Source organism: Tauraco erythrolophus, chromosome 8 (genome assembly GCF_009769465.1).
Source record: "Tauraco erythrolophus isolate bTauEry1 chromosome 8, bTauEry1.pri, whole genome shotgun sequence".
Taxonomy (NCBI): Eukaryota; Metazoa; Chordata; class Aves; order Musophagiformes; family Musophagidae; genus Tauraco; species Tauraco erythrolophus.
The window spans coordinates 28,445,570-28,469,359 of NC_141472.1; the positions used below are offsets into that span (position 1 = coordinate 28,445,570).

The 23,790-nt window shown below is 43.7% G+C and overlaps 1 protein-coding gene across 1 annotated transcript; it reads right to left on the reverse strand.

Moving 5' to 3' along the window:
- Positions 1 to 9,287: 9,287 nt before the first annotated feature.
- Positions 9,288 to 11,643, reverse strand: TMEM169 (transmembrane protein 169). Its single transcript, XM_009982695.1, has 2 exons — positions 11,340 to 11,643; positions 9,288 to 9,910 (listed from the first exon to the last, which is right to left on the reverse strand). The coding sequence occupies exons 1-2, from the start codon at positions 11,641 to 11,643 to the stop codon at positions 9,288 to 9,290; spliced, it is 927 nt and encodes a 308-aa protein (XP_009980997.1).
- Between the last annotated feature and the right edge of the window lie 12,147 nt (positions 11,644 to 23,790).

Consider the following 23,790-nt stretch of genomic DNA (forward strand, 5'->3'; position numbering starts at 1 on the left):
CTTTATGTCTGTATATTATGATACAAGTTTGTACCTACAGGAGCAGGTGATTTTTTTTTGTCCTGCAATGCCATGGTCTTTTTCAATGCATATTGGGATAAAATTAGGGCTGTGCACTAAAGGAGTATTAAGACTTCTTGACTTTTGCCTCCTTTGTTACAAAAAGTGGGAGATATTGAGCAAAAGAGGACATTCTTTAGAGTAAGGTAACTGAATGACATTTTAAGAATTAAATTCTTTGGTTTTGTTCAGCAGGTTGCCTGTGTTCTGATTTAGAAATTGCTTGAACCTGAGTCTCTCACCAGTAGCCACTGGTTATGTGAGTCACGTTTTCTTAGTGCTCAGTTTGGCATATCAATCAGTCAGATCTGCACAAGTGCTGTGCACTCACAGGTGTTCATGAAAGGAGCTTCACTTCCAACATAGAAAATGCCTTATTATGCTAAATGTTCTGAAAAAATCAGCTCGAAGGCATCTCAGAGGGGCACTGAGACTTCATAGACGTTTGTAGCTTTTAAAATCCTTGTGTCTTTGTTGCCATGTATGAGTTTATCAGTATTTATGTCAAATGCTATTGCAGAAACAAAAAGTATTTATGTGAAGTGCTTACAGTGGCATTATTGTTGAGAGATTGCTTTGCATGATCTGTGCAAGTGGGTTTTGTCCCACTTTAAAATATACGGGCAAAATGCTGGATTGACTTCTCCTTAAATGCTTCCACGTGCCCCACTGTATCAGCCTGGTACACCAGAAAAAGAATAGCATGAACTGTGACTGAAGATTGCTTCAAATTGCATACCTGGAAGGAATAGGGAGGGATTAATTTTATATGGGTATATTAAAAATCGGCATGATGTTACTTCTTAGTATTTGCCATTGCAATCTCATGGTACGTAGACTTCTTTGGATGCGTTTCTAAGGCAGAAAAAAAAAAAACAAACCAACAACAACCTGCTGCAGTGGGCTTTTTTCTCCGTTTTTCAGTTCAGCCACTGGAGGGCAACATGACCCCAGTCACCGAAGCAGAGGAAGCACTACAGCCTGCAAAATTAGGAGCGTGCACGGAGCAAGCACCACCAAGCTGCAAAGGAATTTCTGCGTGCAGGTATGGCAGAAATTAGACAACTTGAAAAACCTATTTTTTTTTTTTACGTTGCACTTTTTTTTGGAAGGTACATTTAAAAATTTCTTCCTACATCTAAAAATCTATTAATCTGGGTTTCTGCTTAGGATGATGTTTCATGAGTTCTAAATCCATGGATTAGCCAAAGGATTTCGAAAGGAGGTGGTGCAAGGGCCACTCAGCCTGGTATCATGGGAGGTGAAATATTTCTCACTGTTAAGTAACTGAAAACCTGACACGTGTTTCGACTCTTGAAATAACTCTTGTAGAGTTTTCTGGATTAGTTGTTAAATCTGTTACAACAGATGATTTCTTTATTAAATTTTAGAGGACTGTCAGTAGTGTAGGGTCTGATTTTCTTTAATATTTATAGAAATAGTTTGGCTCAACTGAACTCCGGAGCACCTGGGTTCGTGGAGAGGACCAGAGAGTTCACATTATATATGCTCGCTTTGGGGAAAGCAACAGCCCAGCAAAAGAGTACCAAATAGTGTCTGAAAAAAGTTAAAGCCAGTGTTTTAGGAAGAGGTAATAAGTACAAAGATGCCAATAAAATGAACCAGCACTTTAGAAACTGGGGGGAAACGCAGGATGTGTTACACGACACAGAAAAACGACAACGTTTTGCCCAGAAGTCTTGTATTGGCCGCTGCTGTTTCAGATCGGGTTATCACAGAAGCAGAATCTGATCCATCGTGTACTCCACATGCTTTTCGTTTCACAGTCTTTCTCTCTCTCACCTCTCTCTCTGCAGTAAGTCTTTGTTTGCAGCCATTAGCAATCCAACTGTGTTTTCAGCATCTCTGGAAAGCGCTTTCCTGCAGTGGGATTGTTCTGGGCAAGCTAGCTAGGTTAAGTCACTGTGTGAAGGATTTGCTTTGCGGATGCACAAGGATAAGCCTTTAGTATCCTCCCCCCAGCAGCATCATACACGTATGCATGCACGCACACACACGGTGCTGGCTAATGATCCAATTTAATCCTCATAGCACAGGATTTGTTCCTCATCCATCCATCCATCCTGTGGGAGGGGATGGGGAGAATCTTCAGCTGCTGAACATGGCTTGTTCTGAGCTGGGAGATAGGATCCCATTTTAAATCCTTATTTGTTTTCCTGCACCTGGAAGCAGATTGATATTGGACTGAAAGGATGGAAGTTTGCATCTTTAGAGAAATATCAGCTTTAATGCACTTTAAAAATGGAGCATTGTGACACAGAGGATGGGACGTCATGTTTTAAAGCTTTTAATTCTTGTGAGTTCCCAGGTTGTACAGCTTTGGGGGACAAAGCAGCAGTGTGAAGGAGGGAGCTGCTATTAGAGAAGAAAGAAGAAGGGATTGAATTTGGTTTTCATTTGCGTAAATTGATGCTAACCCATGACACTAGCAGATCTGTGACGCTGTCAGATGTAGAAGCAGGGAAAGAATAATTTCAGGTTTTCCCTGTCAGTTATTTTTTGCAGGAATTCCTTGGAGGGATAGGAGTCACCAAGATGACAACTGCAGATTTCTGCAGGTTTTTTTTACTAGACCAGGCAGATATTCAGATTTTTATAACTTTCTATTGAAATAAATGGCAGACTTAGCCATCAAAAAAGACTTGATTTTAGGGTGGAATTGGAGCCTCAGGGCAATCCTGCTGTAATCATAGGGCTGGCTGAAGTCACCACCACCACCACATGAAACTTTTCCCTTAGAGCCTGTTTCAGTATTAGAGTTCATCACTTCAGCGGTGTGTAACTGCATTGTAGAGGAGTCAGGGTTATTATCTGCTGAGAGTCACTAAGGGTTGCTCCACCAACACCTATTTGGTGAGAACTGAGATGTCATTTAGCAATGACACTACATGTGCCCTGAGATCGTACTGCTTACCATATTAAATATTTCACTACTTTTTTTTTTACTACATGTAGATACTGGGAATTATTTCTGCTCATTACTTAAGTCACTGGGAGCTCATTTGAATAAATTAATGAAGGTTAAAATTGCTTGTGTTTATTAATTCTGCATGCAACTTTTATACAGTTAAAATGTTAAGGAAAATCTCCATTATGATGGAAGGGTATTCTAGTAATTACCTGTAATTTTAAGGGTGGTTCACTACAAATATGTTTAAATACATCACAGTGAAAGACATTAGAAGCTGACACTTCCATAGTTTAGGACAAGCAATGTATTTTAGAAAGAAAGACTGAATAAAAGGCATGCAGTCCTTAGGCCGACTCCCCCAGGAGTTGTTGGATTCATGCCCACCCTTGACACTGTAAAGGCCATTCAGTCTACTTAAAATATTTGGGGTTATTAGGATCACAAACACAGGTGACTCAGATAACCAGGCTAGAATAAATTAAGCTATATTTGTGTTATATCACAATGGACCAGTTTGCTGTTATTTTGTAGTAGAAATAATTGATTTACTTACCTTATCACTGTAGGAGCAGAAAGAATTTAGTGTATATATGAAGATAGTCAAAGACACCTTGAAATATATTGGTCTTGATATATGTTACTGATGGAGGAACTTGTAATAAACCAGGCCCTGAGAGAACATGTTGCCTGGGAGGTGGGTTTTTATCCTATTTGCCAGGCAGAACATACTATCAAATTCAGTAGTTATCCTTTTTTATCTTGTGAAGTTAAATTTCCAGCTGGACGAAATGATTGAGGAAAGGAGCCCTAAGATAAGATTACATCTGGGCAGAAACTTTGTATCTTGGAGGGCTCCAGGTTAAATTAATCCATGGATTAATTTCAATGGATGCAAACCACTGTGGATTTTAGCTGCTCTAGTTTTGGGGGAAGGTTTTATGTTTTAGCATGCTAAAAGCAAGGGCATTTCTTTAACACAGGGACAAATGCATTGTTGGCCTGAGTCAGGCATTCTCTTTGTTTTGATGTGTTCTGACAGACTTCAGCTACTGTGTAAGAACAAGAAATTAGGAACACTGAAAGCTAATGGAACTAGGTGACCAAGGGGGATCCACGAGAGCCCCTCAAGCCTCATTTCTTTGGGCTGCTTGTTCACCTGCAGTCACATTTCACCTGTTTACGTGAAAGGGTGCTTAGGGGGCTTTTTGAACCCCACGGCAATTTACCCTATTCAAACACACAACCACAAGGCCTCCCTCATCACTAAGGGGCTACCTGTTGGAAAAGAAATCATGCTGTAGTAGTTAAGACAAGCATGACGTCCCTTCTAATTCGACAAATTAATTGAAAAGTTGCATTTCCAAGTGAATTTCCAAGTGGAGCCCCCTGAATTTGTTTCAACCGCTCTCTCTTTTTTTGAGAGTTCCCATTTTCCATACAGGGAATAAATTTGGATGGACTAATTTACTCAGAAATGAATCCGCATTAATCTAACTGCCTCCACATCAACAAGTCTTTGGAAAGAAGGAAGAAGGGCACTGGTCCCACAGATAATTCACTGCCTGGGAGTAAGTTCTGAGCAAAATTTTGTCCACCACAGCGCCCGAATGTGGGCTATGCATCCTTATTTTCTCTCTTTACTGGTAGTATAATTGCGTGCTTCAGTGTGCAAGAGCAGATTGGAGTGGCTTTTAACTAGTGGTTGCAGCTTTGAAAAGCTACCCATGGGGGTGGCCGCATGGATCCATGGAGTAGCCCCTGCTAATAGAGTAAGGAATTGCAGGATCCTGGCCTCAGGATTCAAGGCACTGGCCCGAGGGATTAGAAGGGTGAATTCAAGAGGCTAATTGTAGTTAAAAGCAAAGTTCACACTGTGACTGTTTCAGTTCTCAAAGAAACTGAATGTGATGGGTAAGTCAGCAGGCAGAATTAGCACCTTCTCTTCTCCTAGTGAAATACATGGTGCAGTCATACAGGTGTGTTTTGCCTGGTGCAAAGGTCTTCAACAGGAGTCTCTTCCACTGCTAACCATGATCTTCTGATTACCTTGTACCTCAAAACTGAGAACAACAAAAGCTAATGAGCTAATTCTCTGGGCTCACTACCTCCATCCCACCCTGCCACAGCAGGAAGGCGAGTGTCCTTCACCAGGTTTTTCACTGGAGGTAGGAAGTCTCCAACACACATCCACCACACAAGGAATCCTGTTCCCTTGACAATGTTTGCAGCAGGCACCACACCAAAAGCACCTTCCTGGTATTTCCGGCTGTTTCGTTGAGCATGGCACTGCCAGTTTGAGGAAATCACCTTCAGGTAGCCTTTTGGCTCAAAGAGCCGTTACGCTGAAGTTATGCTAGCCCTCAGCTAGGAATTTCAATTGGCTTTTCCAAAGATCCAATTCTCCTTCAGAGAAGAAAGAAAATGTAAAATAAGTGTTTGCCCTGTGCTAGCAGGAGGGTAGGACTGTAGTAACACTGTGTGGGAGAGCACCAAGAGTGTCATTTAATATTTCGACACTTCGAAGAACTGTATTGGTGGATTCTCCTCTGACTTGGATCAGAAGAATGTCTGGAGTACTTAGGGGTTGTACAAAATCTTCCCAGCACAGCTGTAAATAGCTGCTCCAAGTCACAGACACACAGACCATGTTTGTAGAGTTAAATGTACTTCCTATTTTGGTATGGAAGCGTGTCCCTCCCTACAGATTCTTGGAGTTAAAGCCAAATAGATACCCAAGAAGTGCAATTAAATCAAAAATTTTCATTTGTGTGCTGTGAAGTAAAAACAAAGAAGAACCCAGAGCCCAGAGATCTGACAATTCTGGATAGGCAGAAGTTAAAAAGAAGTAAAACTGAGATCCATTTCAGACACACTTTAAACTGAGTCTTCACAGATAACAACTTGTAATCAATTATCAGCACAGAATGACCGTGTCCATCCCACAGCACTGTTTTTAACACAAAGTGAAGCAGAATCATGACTAAAGCCATGTACATCTTTATTCTCCACCCAGGCCAGCAAGGATGGGAAAAGGGAATGCAATTAAAAATAACAATTGGCAAACACACACTATCTTTACTTAAAAAAAAATATCCAGACTAGAGCAGCCCGAAACACACTCAACAATCAGAATAACTGGAATTCCCTGCAGTTTGACAGTGGCACATAAGCAGAAATTACTTGTGAGTTTCTGAAAGCGGGGGTAGAACAAGACAAAAACTTGTGCTTTTTCTTATTACAACAATTGATAATGATTATATATTTTGCAGCAGGCAAACCACTCCAGGGGATAGTGGACAAGAGAGAAAGCTATCCAGAGTTGTTTTGAGAAAAGTTTGAATAAAACTTTTACAAATAGCACCAGAACTAACCCCAAGCTTAAACTAGCCCCCACCAAAATCAATGGCAGAACACCCTGACTTCGGCAGGAGCAGAGGCAAGCTTGGTTAAGTGTCAAGAAGTACCAAACACACAATGGATTGTTCCAGTATATCCTCCAAACCCAGAAGCATAGCTGCCATGGCAGAGGGAGGGTACTAGGACTTCTCTTACACTCCTTTGTGTCTACGTAGCAGTAAGAGGCACAGATTTGGTTTTGTCTCCACTCTGGCAGGCTGTTTGCTGCCCTGGAAGCAATGCGGCCAGCCTGGCAGACGTTCCACGTGTCTGTGTTCTGTAATGAGCTCATATTCGTCAGTCAAGCCCTCTGTGAGCTGACGGCTCTTTGTGCTGCTGACCCCAGCCTTTCGTCTAGCCTTGAACAGCTGCTGTTTGGCCGTGACAGCTGAAGTGGGTTTTCTCCCTCTGCAGCAATGCACACTTGCCAGCCATCCTTCCCCCAAACCCTCTTGTTTGCCGCATGCTGGGGCCAAGATATACAATCCCCTCCTTTCATGCCAGCAGTGTCCCTTTAGGCAAAGCGTGAGAACACTTGCCAGCGGGCCTTCCTTCCTGTCAATGCTTGTAAAGCATCACTTCTTCCCACCCTCCAGCCATGTGGGAGCCTGCGATTTCCATGTAGAGGAGTATTAAGCCGAGCGGCTGCGCCGGGTTATTACAGACTGCCGGCACTGGCACAACTTATCCTCAGCTCCTCCGTTAATTCAGAGGCCTATCAAGCTCCCTGATTGAAACAGCCCTGTGAAAGGCATTTCACTGCTCGAACCAGTCCCAGGCATATGTCAGCCTCTTTGAACCCTGCTGAATTACCTGCCATTGCCTTACAGGTTGAGGTGTATTTTTGTGGTTTTTTTTTCTGGAAGTTGGTCATTCCCTTGAAAGACTCAGCCTGGAAGCAGCGAACACAGCCTGGCTGTACTTGTGCCCAGGGAGCACCTCTGCTTTGTCAGTGGTGGGGCCAAGCCTGCTTTTGGTATTTGGCTTGTATGCTATTCGCACTGTTACTCCTCAAGCCAGCACTACTAGGCTGCTTTGGCTGGACCTCCCAGAAGGGGACAGACCAAGGATGCAACAGGGACTTTAATCACCTCTCAGTGTCAGTCCTAGAGAATCGAATGGACTTGTTTATAAATCACCAGTTCCCAGATGTCCTAACCAGGACAGACAGTCAGCGTAGTCTTGAGCTCATCCTTGAAATGCAACACAAAGCGTTAGTTCCTGTGAAATCCACCTTCTGAATGCTTCTCTGTACCATCCTAAAACTACAGCAGCTCCACCTCTGGTAGGGAGGCTGGGGAAGTGAAACACCTACACAGACATGAGTGACTGTGCAGCCTGACTGACTGCACACTACGAATTACCTACCTACACGCATGCAAATGGTGGGCTCCTCTGGGTTGGGACTGAGCCAGACTTTCTAGCAGCACCAGCTGAACTAGAGCACTCAGAAAATTAATCATGTTTCAGGCATGTAGCTCAGTCCCCATTACAGTCTGTTATACCTTTCTTTTATTCTCCTCATGTCCTCCTTAGGCCAAAACCTCAACAGTCATTCCAGAAAAAGAACTTTTCTGCTAGTCATTTTTTTAAAGAGACAATTAAAATTCCTCCAGCCTACGGTGGCCACCTCAGCCTGGTCTGGGAGCCCACTAAGATGCCATGCAAAGTCCCAAAGGAGGGAAACCAATTACAAAATGAGACATGAGGGGAGGAGGATGTATTATCCGTTGCTCTTCCATGTAATTAACCAGGAAGTGTGTGGGGGATACAGATTTCCAGAGCTGAGGCACTAATGCAGTTTGCACTGGCACTAACAGACGCAGGCTCAGGGATGCCCCCATTCTGAAAGGGAAGGTCCAGCAGCTCTTCCTCAAGAGCAACTTGAAAAACAGAATGACTGTTTCAGTGAAACCTTCCCATCCCAAGCTCCTTCAACGCCACCTCCCTAAACGCAGGTGCCACCGGTCCACACCTGCATTGCAGTGACATGCAAATGGATCATCCTTCCTCAGAGCAGGTGTTTCTTCCCTAGAATGCAACTATTGGTACCGCACACTGCATGTAACTCCCGTAGCTCATTCCTTCCCAGCAGTGCACCTATCATGAGATCAAATACAGATGGCTCCTGAACACCTATCTGTGCAGCTACAGTCACCTGAGGGTTCTTGGTGACGGGCCCATCAGGTCCCCCGCACCGCACTACAGAGCAATGTACTCTTCCATCATGTGATGGGTACATTTCAGGTCAGTGTAGAGCTCACGTGCCTTTGCTGGAGGCTACGCTGTCCTCTCCCAGTGAATGGCTGGGCACAACTATTCCAGTGGTCTGTTTGTCAAACTCTAACAGTGTCAAAGCAGTCAGCACACCTCGAAAGTTTGCTGCACTTGTTGGAAGGACTGGAAAAGAATCCTTTTCAGGAAAACTGCAGGAACATCACATATTTTGCAATTTAGCCTTCACCTCTGAATGGGTTCCTATCTCCTGAAGTTCAGTCCACGAGTAGAGACTTCTTTTCACTGGGTCAACAGGTCACTGTTATGTCCTATTCCTGAAAAGTAAAGTCTAACTTTCCAGAAGTGGACTTTTCAGCATATATCTCTGTCACTCCACAAACAGCCTGAACCCCACAGACCTGGATTTTCTCACCATTCCCAGAAGCTGGAATTAGCTAAAATAGATGACAAATCCTTGGAGAGCCGTGCACCTTCCCACCCAGACCACGTGAAGCTACGACCTTTGCATTCTGTGACATTTAAAGAGCACTCCTAGCCCAGTATTTTATTAATTAAGTTTGTGTTTAAATATATATAGATATAAAAAAAAAAAAAAACAGTGTGTTATTTTCTAGGTGAAAACCACTTGCGTATGACCAAAACAGTCAGCCAGGACAAAGGCTCAGACTGCCGAGGTCTCAACCCCCTGCGCAGAGCTCTTGCCAGAGAGACTACCTGAGATATTGTCAGAATCCAGCAGCTCAACAATGCTGTACGGAGAACAATCCTCCAAACCTAGCTTGCTGCAGAGCCAGCCACAGAAGCCCTTCTCCATATCCCTGACAGCATGCCACCAGTACCCAAAGGACCATGCTACCTGGGCCACAGCCGAGTACAGGCCTAGGGAAAAAGACACAACCATAATTATAATTGGGTAGAAGATGATCAAAAAGGGACAAAAGGTGATTTTGTGCCAGAAGGTCCTCTCTTCATTGTACACCAAGAAGATGTTGTACCATGTAATGGTTCCATAGTAGAATGAAACCACGAAGGACACTACAAAAATGATGGGGAGGCAGATGATGGTCCAGAGGACAATGTGAGGTCCTCTGTCCAGCCCAACATCACATTTCTTTTTCTTCTCAGGTATGTCCTCTTTAGGGGGTTCCTTTGACTTAGCCAGTTCCTGCAGCTCTTTGTCCGTTAGTGTGACATGGATGTCCACCATCTGACCTTTCTTCTTTCCCCTGGTGATTGTTCCAGTCAAGGTGACATATCGGCTATCTAAAGGCATGTTCCAGACACCTGCAAACACAGATATTGTGTCACCTCTATTAGATTTATTTTCCGTACAGAGTATTTTATGTAAATCCCCAAAGACAACGTGCATATGGAATTACAGTTAGATTTTAAAAACATGGAATACAAGAAGCAATGCAGTACAAAGAAGATTATCACAGAAGAAAATGGAAGAAGATAGGAATTCCAGATGACAGAAATCACAAGGAAGAAGTCTCCAGCATCTGCGCTGGGGACAATATGTGAAGAGAAAGTGCTGCAGGAGTATGCAAGAAAGAGATGAGACAGAGTAACTGAACCAAAAATGCTATGCCCATTTTCTCTGGTACCCTCATAGATTTATTTCTGAACAGCATGGACACTTGGAGTGAATTACATAAATATGACTAAGACTCTTGTTCTGGAATAAGCACATCCACACATGGAGTTAATACTTGAATAGCTAATATTTCACTTTACTTTTGCACTGTATCTCAATCCAAATTAATTTTCAAAGTTTAGAAAAAAGTTACGAACTCTCATATATTTGCATTTTAAGGGATCAACAAAGGCACCAAACAGGAAAGTGCTGGGATGTGTGTTAAAGTCACAGACTGCCTTAGCTTCCAAATGACACTGGTTTAGGATGGTCCCTGCAGTGGTACTGGCCATAAACTCTTCTCTGGGGCTATGTTTCCTCCTGATCTTAATTCTGACTAGCTTGGAAGGAGGTCTTCAGAGGCTCTTAAAAGGAGGCTGAGCAGTTTGAAGTGGCCCACAAAACCAGGAAGGCAGCAGATAAGCCATGAGGATACAGGTTGAGATCATGGGGGAATCTGGCACGGCTCACGGACCAGGAGTGTGCATTCATGTTTAAGCCTGCACTGCTGACTCACAAGAGGATTAGCCATAGGACCTGCTTCCCACACTTCTTCCCTGCAAGGGTCAGATATCAGAAGTGAAAGTAGCTCCAAGATGCCCCATGATGACCTTGCCAAATAATCACTCTTAAAGAGGAAGCTGTGCTGAGAATGTGCAAACAGAAGGCAACAGCAAATCCTAGATAATGGGTTAAACTCCCTATCACAGGTAAAGCCACTAAATCCATCTGCTTCCATCCTTTCACTTAACAGGCAGTTGTTTTAGGCATGGACAGGGGCTTGATCACAGCATCGCTGGCTTAAAGCACGCTCAGCATTTTTCTGGATCAACCCCAACAAGCACATACATGTAAAACTAAGAGTGTGGCAACAACCAACCTCTGCAAAGAACTGCAGGAGATACCCCAAATCCGCCTGTAATGCTTTTTATTTCAGAGCATTTTCAGGTATGAACTCAAGCTCTCCTTGCCTGCAGTCTTGGAGAGGGTTGGTCCCAGAGTCACTTCCATTTGACCTTAGTGCATGCTTGCATCGAAAAAAGTGTATGGAAAGTAGGTGTTCCCAGGAATACATACCATCTGCCACGGACTGACCCAGGAACTTGGAGCCTTCCTCAGAACTTCTCTCCCCTCCTTCTTCATCTGCCTGTTCTTCTTCCACCTTATTATCATTCTCTGACCGATACACTATAATTGACTCAGGACGGGACTCTTTCTTCTTCTTTTTCCTCCGGTCCATAGTGGCTTCCCCATCAAAGGTGACAGTGGCTGCCACAGCCCTTCTCATGGAGCTACGGCAAGGGCTCTGGCTTCCAGACTTGCTCTCTTTCTGCACGGTCTCCTCCATCCCACTGCTGTTCTCAAGCACCTCACTTGGCATCTTGTAGCACTTGTTTCCAATCTAACAGCTCCTGCACTTAGAAGTCACTGATTAGACGAGGGTCCCATGGATGCTTTGTTTTGGTAAGTGTCCCACTGCTGACATCCAAACTGTGCACTCCATTCCCAGCCTAAAATGAGAGAGAAGGCTGAAAAAGTCTTTTTCTTACCAAGCAGAAAAAATGGCCAGAATTTTCCTATAAAGGGTTACTTCCAACTGGTTTAAATGTCATCTGAAGATCCTTATTACTGTCCTGAACATCAATTTTATTACATGAATACATGTTTTGTAATATCATCTAATCCTGACTCTCAGGTTCCAATTTTAACTATAACAACTCAAAGCTACTGGAAAAGGAAAGAGTATTAACATTTATAAGAAGAGATTAAACAAGCACATTTTACTGGGGGAATTTAACATTCCTCTGCAATGCTGGAAGCAAACAGAAGACAATAGTTTTGGCCCACATGAATAAGAATGAAGAAATGAAATCACAGACAAAAAAAAAGTTTACTGATTTAAGGGACTGGCCAGGATTAGAGTCAACTGCAGCAGGAACTCTGAGCTCATCCTGCATTACAACAGCTGTACTGGTGCCAGCCTTTCTCATTTTGAGTGTCTTCTGATTTACTGCCCATTGCAAGGATATTACAAAAAGTAATCAAATCATGTCAAAATGAACGATGTTTCAAACCTTACCAATTTAGCATTATGTAGTGCTGTCAGACCTTATAGTATATACAGTGGATTTAAAGCAAAATTACTATTAAGATTACTTCTCTGGGGAGGGAATTGGAAACCACAGCAGACCACAAACTTCTGATTGTGCAGGGAAAACAACTCAAGTCTTCACAAATCTTTTAACAAATATAAGGGCTCAGTTTTTTACTCCTCATTCAAGCAATATCAAGTGACACTGTTACCTATGGGAAAGCTGCCTAAGTAAAAACCATATAATTAAACATGCATCAAATCCTGCTCCATGAATGTGGAAGATGCAGGATTAATGGTTCTCAGATTTCATAACATTTAAGAAACTGACTGTGCCAAGCATTCATGAAGTATTTAGGTACAAATCTGAATACACTGAATAATGTTTTAACAACTCTGAAGAGCTCTGTTGAACATTTACATGAACATTTATATTTAAGGGAATGCACATGACCAGTAATTAAGCTTCTACCTAGTACGTGAGCCATCTCTTAAACAGGAAACTAAGAAACACAGTTAATTTATAAATGCATAATTTATAGCCCACACAATGTGGGGGAAATTATTTTGCTTGAACAGATGCTAGGAAAAAGTTGAGCATTCTTAGATTTGGCAGTATGGTCCTGGTCTTCCCACAGATGTAAGATTTTGCTGGTTTGTTTTGAAATTTTTTGTGGAACTTCAGATCAGCTCTTTATGCCTCATACACTCACACTCGTGCAGACGCACCCCCCTTCTAATACCACTTTAACACCTAAGAATGTAGCCAGTTGGCTCTATGTGGCTTTGAAGAACTCAACAATTCAGATTACTTTTTGCATTCTGGAAAATAAATCTTCCCTGGTGATCAGAAGACATGTAAAATTAAATTAAAAAAACAAGATTTGGCAAACCCCAGGAGTCGGACTACTTCTAAATCACTGGCAGGGAATATCTCGACTAGCTCTGCAGCATGGCTGTGAACAGATTATATAGATTGCCATCTCAGTTTACACCTGCTATACAAAACTATATGCCTAAATTTGCAGACATAACTGGAAAACAGTTCTATAAAATACTAAATTTTCTGCAAATACTGTCCCTTCACTGCAGTGTCAAGTGTTGTGCTTTATAACTTCCAAGAAGCAACTCGGTTTAAACATTGCCCTGTTGATCACGGGAAGCAAGAACAAAGAGGGGCAGTGATGATGAACGCCCCAGTCTGGTGTACCAAATAAGTGTGGTACAGTGTGGGGGTTGCTCAAGATCACTGCTTGTGCACTCTCCTCCCATTCCAAAGTCCAACCTCAACAGAGAATGGAGTGAAAACAAGAAGAATTTTTCCCAGAGACCTCTTGTTCTCGTAGTTCTTGTATGTCATCTGCCTGAGGAACGTGGCCTTTCCATCTGTTTGGAAGCAGTGTGCAAATAGGCAATTTTCCATATACCGTACAATAAAAGAGGAATGGGATATGCAAGAAACTTCACAGTGAAATCTAATGTTTTGCTTTCCACTTCCCCTTCTAACTCCCAAGTGAACCATCTCCTGACTTCAAAGACAGCAAGCTCTGGCTCTTAACATGTTAACATTGGCAGGACTCTGAGATCTCTTCACATCCATTGGAATTCATGTAAGCTTTTGTTCAGTGTTTTTTAAAAATGCCTCTATGGGGAAATGGAATAAATTTATTCTATGGAAAAAAATCACTCTTTGTAGTAAATTCATCCAGGAGGTACAATAGGCTCTAACATTTTTCTCTGAGAATCAGCAATAAAACTTGATGTTTTGCATCTATGAAATCCTAAAATCACCTGATTGAGCCTAATGAGCCCCTGAGACAACAGTGAGATTTCCCTCCCAGAGGCGAGGAAAAGAAAACAGGCCTGGAGCCACAGAGAAGCCAAAAGCATCACTCCTGGGACGATCTACTAAAAGTCTGGAGACTTGTAGTTGATTTGGGATTAGATTCCCAAAGTTCCTGGCTGTAGTTCCACGTTCAGTCCCTACTGCCTTGAAAGGGGACGACTTGCTAGTAACATTTAAAAATAACACAAAGCTACAGGCCAAGATTGTGGTTGGGCTTTTTTTTCTTAAAGTTTCTCCAGCTGTGACCTTGGTTAAATGTACAGTAGATGATAAACTAATGTCAGTTCTCAGAGCGATGCCAAAGCCTGAAGGACTATGTCCAGTTCTTGCACTCAGCAGTCAGGGATGCTGATTAATGACCAGAAGATGTCTATGTTCCCTGAGTTATTTTGCTATGTTTGACGTTCCCAGCCCCATTATAGCAGCTACTGCCACTGTGAATTACCTAGAAAGGACTCGAAAGAAACACCTCAACTGCAGGGTTATCAAGGGGTGGCAGCTCACTTTCTTCTTCTCTTGCTCCTGAGCTGAGAAGAGGGGAAGGAATGGGCAATGGAGGACAAGCCCCTAAGAAGCGTTGTTGCTGTGGCTGGGTCAGAGCTCTTGAGATAAGGAAGTGAAGCAGCCCAGATTATTCTGTTTAATGGACGAGGCAAAATCTGACATCATTCTGTCTACATCAGAAATAAAAACGTGGTGAAGGAGATCTCTCTGATCCAGCAGAGGAGGATGCAGTAAGATAAAAAGCTGAAAGATACGAATACAGGGCAGACGCTAGGTAGGTGTTTTAACAAAGTGAGTAGGTGTCACCTGATATACATCACAGTGGGCTGTGCAGAGTTGTTCCATCATTGGAAACTTCCAAATCTGGACCGGGTGGGTATCTTGGCAGCACTTTGGTCAGCAGTACCTGGGCAGAAGAGGTGTTAATGTAGGGAAGTCCTCTGGCTTATATTAGGGACCAGTCAGATTGAAATATCACAAAGATCCCTTCTGATCTTAAGCTTGTTTCCACAGCAGATGTTTATTCTTCTTTCATCTGTTTCTGCCAGTGGAGCAGCTGGGATGCCCTCTGCCACCTGGTCCAGACCTTCTGAACACAGCACTTCAAAACACCACAATCAGCTCCACATCGCACAGGGATGCTGGTGAATCAAACAGGTTCACACCCCAGTCCCATTTTTCCTGGGTATGTTTTATCCATAGTCGCGAACACAAAATGGGCTTTTGCAAAAATCACAGCAGTGTATACAAAGCTTATTTTTTCTCTCTTGCTTTTCTTTACATCCTGTAAGAAAAAGGCCAGCCCTCAGCACTGCGCGGCTGTCCACAGCACCAACTCTTTCAGCCGTACACCGAGATCTTCACCCCTTAAAAGCCTTGCTGTAGAGCTGGAGCATGACAATTGCTGTGCATCTAACATTAGTGATGTCTCCCACGTGGGAGCACAGGGGCAGGCAGGAATCTAATAAACTGTCCATGGGAGGGAAGGAAAAGAAATGGTCAAATTTCAGAGATTGCAGGGAGCAGTTTATTAGCCAAACAATTTGTTATTAATCTCCGTGTGAAAACAGATGGAGAACCCTGGGGAGGCGGCTCTGCAAAAACACTCTATAGAGGAATTTTTAGAAGCACAATCTTCTGTTACTATGCAGGAAAGCTACCGCTGCTTACATTTCCGATGACAGTATTAGTCTTTGACACACCAAACAGAAGCCTAAAAGCTTGGCCTTCCACCATTTAGGTCAAAGAAAGTTTTTTCCATTGGTTTTCAGGGCTTGATCTTGCTGCTAACAGAAGAGAAATGATCCGGTTTGAATGCAGGCAGGCAGGAAGAGCCTCCCTGCAAGCTAATAAAATCCTTGATCTTAAATCCTGGCTACAGCACAAGTAACCCTTTTATGACTGCTCAGAGCAGGCATGAGAGGAAAAAATGTAGATGGTAAGCAGTGAGGAGCATCAATTTTTATTTTTATAGTCACATAAAATGTACAACACATCAGAAGAACTGGCACTGTGTTTCCACTCACATTGTGCAGGGTTTATCTGCAGAAACAAAAACCAACCTGTGCTTTAGAAGCACTGTGAGTTACCTCGGATGGGCAAGAGATAAGGGGAAATTTACCCAGAGACACACCTTGAGAGAGAGCTCCCCAGCCATGGATCCTCCTTTGCCTGCTCCTTTTACTCCACAGCTTCCTCATCCCCGCTCCCTTCTCCACCCCACTCCACCTCTGATTTTGCGCATGTGCATGTGTGTGTTTCTGAGGATGCATGTTACCCAAAGGATTATTTCCAATCCCAGTATTTTTACAAGGGTTATCGCTGGCAGATTCCACACTTGAAAAATAGATAGTACCAGATGCATCCAGCTGCTCAGGCCAGATCTGTCTGTCACCAGTCAATCATGTTACGACAAAATGCACTGGTCCAATGCAGGACATGCAGCCCCAGACCCTAGAAACACATTTGGCAAGACCCACGTAAGAAAGCACATTTAATTCAGGCCTTGTGCTGGGAGAGAGGCAAACAGTAGAGCTCCCTCAACAGCTCTGGATCTGGTTTAAATACCTACATGACTCCACATGATCTTTCCCACATGCATCCTCACCATACCCTGTTGAGACAGAGGACAATATCTGTCTCCTCTTCATTTCACAGTGAAATAGCTCAAACTAGATTACAGTTACTTGCATCTAGCAAATATTCAAGGCTGTGATGAACAACACGTTAGAAGACGAGGCAAGAATAGCCCCTCCCTATCAGTACTAGTGTCTGTGCAGCTGGTGGCGAGCTCGATAGGGGGATTTATCTCACTGAAAATAACTCTTTTGCATTTTAAAAGAAAAGAAATTGTTATTTTCAGCCAGAGGACTCCCTCATCAGGTTCACCATGCAGCTACCTCTAGAGGAAAGAGTATCTAAGGAAGGGGAGGAAAACTACCCCTCATGGCAGTGGCCCATTGCTGCGTTGCCCAGAGGCTGCATTGTCTGTATAACAATAGCAAGAGGCACAAAGAGAAACATCTGCCTATGCCATCCCAGCAAGGTAGGAGAAAGCAAACAGCAAAGCTCATAGATCACACCCATCTTTCCCTCCCTGATTAATCCACAAGCTTCAAAACGCTTTCATTTCTTGGAGACAAGAGACAAGAAAAATGACCATGCTCTGAGTGTGCATCTGAGTAGGAACAGACCTCAAGCTGGACTGCCACAAGCAGAAGACAGCAGTGAGCATCAGAGCAGAGGGGATAATGCAGTAAGATGACTCATGCCACTAAAAACTTTATGGGTTTTTGCTAATGGAACCCCCCACCCCATGCCTTCCCCTTAGGAGCAGAGGGTGCTAAAAGCTCAAACTAAAAGTGAAAGGAAGAGTAGACAAGCAACATAATCTCTGTAGGCAGGCACCAACAGATCCAAGTTTGCCCAGTCCTTCCGATTTATCACTGGCACATGGTTCATGCCTGTCAGCAGGTGGCATTAGTGACAGCGCTGCCCCATGTTAATGCTGCTGAGCAGCTTCTGGACCAATCCCACTGGCACCATGAGCTGGACTCATGTTGACCAGCACGGGTTGACCCGCACTGAAGCTGCAGCTGCAGCAAGACTAGACTTGCCTGAGTGTGGATTAAGGCTCACTGGCTCCCAGTGCCATGCTGAGTGGCTCAGGCCCCTTCCTTTCCCTGCCGTCCTTCCATGAGACACCCAAACACTTGCTGACAGTATTCTACAATGAAGCCAAACCAAAAAACAAAGTAGTGAAGAGAGGCATTCCGAAGTAGCACTAAATTGTTTCTGGATTACATTTTCGAAGGATTTTTTTAAAAGTCAAGGACATTTTACAGAGTATCTGCTTTATGAATCAGTTCTTTTTATTTTCCTCTGCTGTTCCGTAACTTTTCCAAATGTCCCAGAAGAGTAACTGCTGTGTAGATCAGTATTGCTGAAGGCTGGAAAACCACACACAGGAATAGCTGTGCATTTTTATTTTATATTAAATGAAATCCTAATCGATTTTCTTGCATAACAACTTTTTCAAAATCCCCAAACTGTACTGTTCTACCTTTTTTTAGAGTGAAAGCCTGAAGTGCTTTCACTCCATTGTGTCCCCGCTTCTTTGTCCAGACTGCTAGAAGAAAGAGAAATCGAGACAAAGAACTCAAAGCTTTCCATTGCCTCCACAGGGATGAGATCTGTTTCTTTATGTTTATTATACTATGCTAAAAATGTGAATGAATGGCACATGCATATTAGCCTTTAAAGAGAACCAAGACTTTAAAAGGAGAATGACTTGGAAATGAAGGTTGGTTTGAAATCCTGAAAGCAATCCAAATGGTTTAGATAAGAACCTTGAAAAAACTTAACAGATGTCCCTAAATCTTGTAGGAAAAACATCTCAATGATGAAATGGAGACATGCTCTCTATGTTCCCCTGCACTGCCCCTCACTCCTGCATTTGCCAAAGCAGATCATCCTGCACCTTGGAACAGCAGGTGCCCATTGTAATTCCTACCCCATCCACCAGGTCACTGCTGGATTACAAGGTACCATACAAATAGCTGAAACAAGTGAGTCCCACCAACTCAAGCCCAGCATCCTGCTTCCACAGCAGTGCCCTTAGGCTGAGATCAGGTGTAGCATCAGCTTTTATTGGTATAATACCTGATCCATCCTCAGTTTGAAGCCTTTATATTAAATGAGATTGGAAGATGCACTAGGAGCTCAAACTGGTGTTGTGCTTCCTCTAAGCATCCAAGCAGATGCCTAGAAAAAAGTAACAACAGAGCAAGCATGTAGTAAATGAAAACAGAGTTTTGAGCCCCTCACCTCCCTTTCCAGAGTGCAGAGAAAACACAGTATATATCCACATGCATATGCAAGTGGGAAACACTGGGAGTTGCTATCTCTGAAGACCGCAGAGCCACGAAGCACCAGTGGTGGGTGTGAAGCACTCCTGCTCACGGAAGACAGCACAGTCCTAACTAGCTAGAGACCTGGCTGGCAAGTGGTTATTTCAGTAAAGGACTGCAAGACCTCCATTTCCTTTCCTTAGGAAATCATGCATTGCTCTCACCAGGATGTTTTAATGCATGCTAGACTCTTGTCTGACCTTTACAATAACTAAAAACTAGGACCTCAGGCTTTTTGTCCTTCTCTTCCTACTCAGAAGATCCCTGATCATCTTGGTCTCCTCTCCTTTCCTGCCCTGCTCTGTGCTGGCAAGATCAAGCACCCAAGTGCTTTACTCAAGACAAAATGAGAAGAGACCACAAAGAAACACCTGCAATTAGAGAGCAAGAAGTTGCAGTCATGCAACCCAATGGAAAACACAGTCAAATGTAAATCCAGTCTAGAAAGAATTATCTGAAAAATACTGACACCAAACTACATCCTGCAGTTTTTATGTAGGCAAGATATTTGGGGGCTTCGTTTCAGAGTTTTCTCCAAGTTACACCCAGCTACAGCCCAGGAGTTGCTGAAGAGCCAGACTGCTCAGACAGAGAACCGGGAGATTCCCCTGAGAGTGATTCAGGATTGCTTAATGCATTGCACAGTAAATATAATCTAAGATATTTAGACAGTATCTCCAGCAGCAGGAATTAGTTGGCTCAGGGGACTCTCGATTGGATACAAGTGTAGATACAGATCCATGATGCCAGGGTATTAAAAATGCAGCACTTTCAATTGCAGGCAAGTGAATGCTTCAGTATCATTAGTATGGTATTAGTGAGGTGTGTGGTTATTTAGGAAATCTGGCTACGTGCCAGTTTTAAACTGTTTGATGCTGATATTCTACATCTTGCGCCACTATGAACTCTGCTTCGAGTGGGGGGTCTGTCTTCAGTATCTCCTGTATTTTTTTAATCACTGGAATGAAATTCCTGGGGATAATGATGAAAGGTTGTAAAATCCTGATGATCTCCTAATTAGACTGAAATCCCATGAGATACCACGGAAAGTAATGTACCTTTCCAGAGCGGTAGCCTCTAAAGAGATGAATCAACCAGAGAGCCTGACCATCAGCTGGGGCTGACCAGGAGGTGTTCTGACACAGAAACCAGAAGCCATGAAACAGAAAGGCTCTCACTTGCCAGTGAGAGACGACGAAAGGAAACACAGCCACGGGAGAGAATGCATAGACAGGAGGTGAAAGTGGCAGGGATTTCCAAAGAGGCTTTTTGTGTAATCCCACAGAAAGGTCCAGAGAAGTAAGGAAACAGAAACATACCCGTTTTCCTTTGGTTTTGGCTCAATCCCGGCATTTCTTGTAATAGGTAGGGGGCGGTGGGGGGCGAAATTATTGTTGTTACACTTTGTGTAATTTGGTATCCCGGAAGAAGAAAGATAAGAACCTGGAGCATCCGTAAGAGCAAGGTTCTGAGAAAGCAGAGAGAGAGCAAGCTTGATTTTTTTTTCTGCAGGCTAACTAGCAAAAAACCCTCTGTCAGAAATCATCTCTGACCTTAAAGTATTATTTCTGGCACTGAGATGCTTTTCATTAAATCTCTGCCCTCACCTCCTTGTGAGACCGATGGCCCCAGGAATACCTCTCCCAGGGTTTGGTTCCTGGAGAGGTTTTCTCTCCTATTTGGAGCCATCTGTTTTCTCACATCAGGTTGGTATTTAACAACTCTGAGATATTTCCCCTTGGCAACATGGACTACGAGCTATGGGAGGGCAGAGACCCCCTGAAGGACAGCAGGCTATAAGGAATTACTAAGGCAGTACATATCACTGCCAGGATTTTTAAAGCATGGCAGCACACTAGACTGTCAGATGTCATCAGCTGAATAGCTGAGCCATCGGCTGGCAAAGCACAAAATCAGCGTCTGACAAAAGTAGCCTTTTCTGAAAATGCAGAGTTTCCTATTCATCTCAACAAATTGAACTAGTTCATTCAAAGCCAAGACACAATCTGGCAGCTTTAAAAACAGGAAATCTAGTTTTTCCTCTGGAATCTATAAATAAGAAAGTAGATGTTGAAGAGTGACATATGCTAATCCCACAACTCTGAATGAGCTGACAACTGGAAAAAACCTACAGATTAGTTCTTTTTCCTAAATGTGTCATTTTGATTTTTGAATGGTTACTGTTTTAAGTGATAGATATACCAAGGAAAAAAAATTCAGATGGTTTTTAACTTCAAAAAATGAAATGAAGACTCCGAGGCTTTAAATGCAGATTTATTTTCTTCCAAATGCAAACCACAACACTGACACATACTGAAAAAAAAAAAAAAAATCAGCTGTCTAATCAGACACTCTTTCCTAACACATAAAAATTAAGAATCTGCACATTAAGTTTATAGAATAACATAAATATGTAAGAAGAGCCTTCTGCTTACTGAATTTACCACTTTGGCTGCATGTAGTGACACACCAACATGTTTTAATGCCACCAATAAAAGAAAATGAACATTCCTTTGTGAATAAGAAAGAACAAGCGTAGGAGAAGATTAAAATTGATTTCAGTTAATAAGATTTACTTCTTTTCAGCTTAAATAATTTTGAATTTCCACCAGTGGAGTAAAATCAATTCAGACAAAGGTACACTTGAATCCTTGGTTCGAAGGCAACCCACATGACAGTGAACAGAAGCCATTTCCTTGCTGAAAACATCTGTGAGGACTGGTTATCTCAGCTCAGTTCTTTGTGAATAGATTTTTTACCAGAAAGGGCTACCCGCCATTGAATGCGAAGGAAGGGATGTCTCCTTTTCTTGCCTCCTTACTCTCCCGTCTTTATGCCTTTCCCCTTTCTCCTCCCACCCATCACTCACAGAACCTTAACTCATGTGTTCAGTCCCTTATTTATGGCATTTCTATGGCTATTGAGAACTTCCAAAAACCAAGCGATTTATTCTGATAGGGAAGAAAAATAATTTGATAGTGCTCTCCAGGAAGAGCACTGAAATCACGCAAGTCATGTGAGCAGGGAGGCCCACTGGATTTCCCTTGGTGGCCTGTGGCTCAGTCAGGATGGCAGGCAGGTTGGAATACGAAGATCTAGTTCACTAGCACAGATGAGTGCTTCTCCCTGGGATTAATTAATGATCGCTCCGATATGGCCTGCCTAAGATATGTAGGGCAGGCAGAGACAGTGAATGGAATCTGCGGAGTCTCCAGATTGTGGAAGATAATTAAAAGGGGAAAAAAAAGATTATTGCAGTCACCCACAGTGCTTCACATTTTGCCTCCAGAACGTAACACTTGAAGTATTCTGCAAACATTAACCCACCCAGAAGGCAACTTTGTCTAGTGGCTGTCTTACTGGCTTAAGTCACCATACAGAAGTCCATTCCTGTCTTGTCACCCTTGGCTGAATGAGTCTGGACACACCGTTAACTTCTCCATGCCTCTCCCTTCCTACACTTAAAGGGAGTGTATACAGCTTCCTTTGAAACACACTGAACTTCAGATAAAGATGTTATCTTACAATTGTCTCTGATTTAAAGTATTAAACCTTAGAATATGTTTTGGGAAAAGTAAAAAAATCCATTTAACGAGTGCGAAAACCAAAAGAGACTCAATGATTCTCCCACTTTACTTATATGAGTCTCTTAAAATTTTTTTCCCACTCTCTTCTCACATTAGCTAACTCCCCTAAGGCAAAAATAACAGGATGAAATTGAGATACACTTTCAAACATCTCTTCTATTGAAAAGGACAGAGGAGATGCGTGGAAAGATACTGAACATGTACACACCCGCTCCTGGGCACATCAGCGCTGTGTTAAAATCACCTGCAATGGACAAAGATGCTCTGTCACTTCGCTGTGGGATAGAAAGGAAAATACTGCTGGCTGTCCTCTGTCAACTGAGTAATTAATACTGAGCTTACTGAGGGCGATTTTAAGTGGGGGGGAAAAAAAACCCACAACCCACCATAAAGGCATTTTAGCACAAAACGTCTATGTTAGGGACGTGGTAAACGGTATCATCTCTGCCTCCACGGCCTCTTCCCGACAAAGTCCCCGCCTGGAGAGAGGATTCTCCGCCCGCGGGTCCCTGGCAGGAGAACACCAGCAGCTTTCTCTGCTATTTATGGCACCTTTAGAGCATCCCGCTGACTCCTCCCGGCCGGGGCTCCGCTCCCCACGCTCCTGAGGGCATCTTCCCGCGTCGCTGTGGAAGGTGACCCGAAACGGTCCAGAAAAAACGCGAAAAAACCCTCCCTTTAAGCATCTGAGACCACGGACAGAGGCTGCATGGGTTTGCTGCGAGGCTCCAGCGGGCAGAGGCGACCGCGAGGCACCGGGACGCTACCTGCGGGACCGATCCCTCCCGGGCGCTGAACGCGCGGCCAACGGTCCTTCCGCCGCGGGGACAGACCCGGGCGCTACCGGCCCGCGGACAACCGCCCCCCTTACCTGCCGCCCGCCGGCTCCGCCCGCCCGCGGGGCTCCGGTGCCGCTCTGGCTGTGCCGCAGGACGCGGCGCCGACCCGGCTCGCCGGAGCCCCGCGCGCCGCCGCCGCCGCCCGCTCGCCGTCCCCGGCGCGGGCGGGCGGGGCCGCGCGTCACGTGGCGGGGGTGGTGGCGGCCGCTGCGCGAGTTGCCCTGTGAGGACGGCGAAAGGGGGGGGGGAAG

What these genes read in the sequence shown, in the direction of transcription:
- TMEM169 (XM_009982695.1), bottom strand. Translation starts at nt 11,643, where the DNA reads ATGCCAAGTGAGGTGCTTGAGAACAGCAGTGGGATGGAGGAGACCGTG. An exon ending in GGGTCAGTCCGTGGCAGATG is followed by an intron (nt 9,911 to 11,339) that starts GTATGTATTCCT and finishes CTGTGTTTGCAG; the next exon opens with GTGTCTGGAACATGCCTTTA.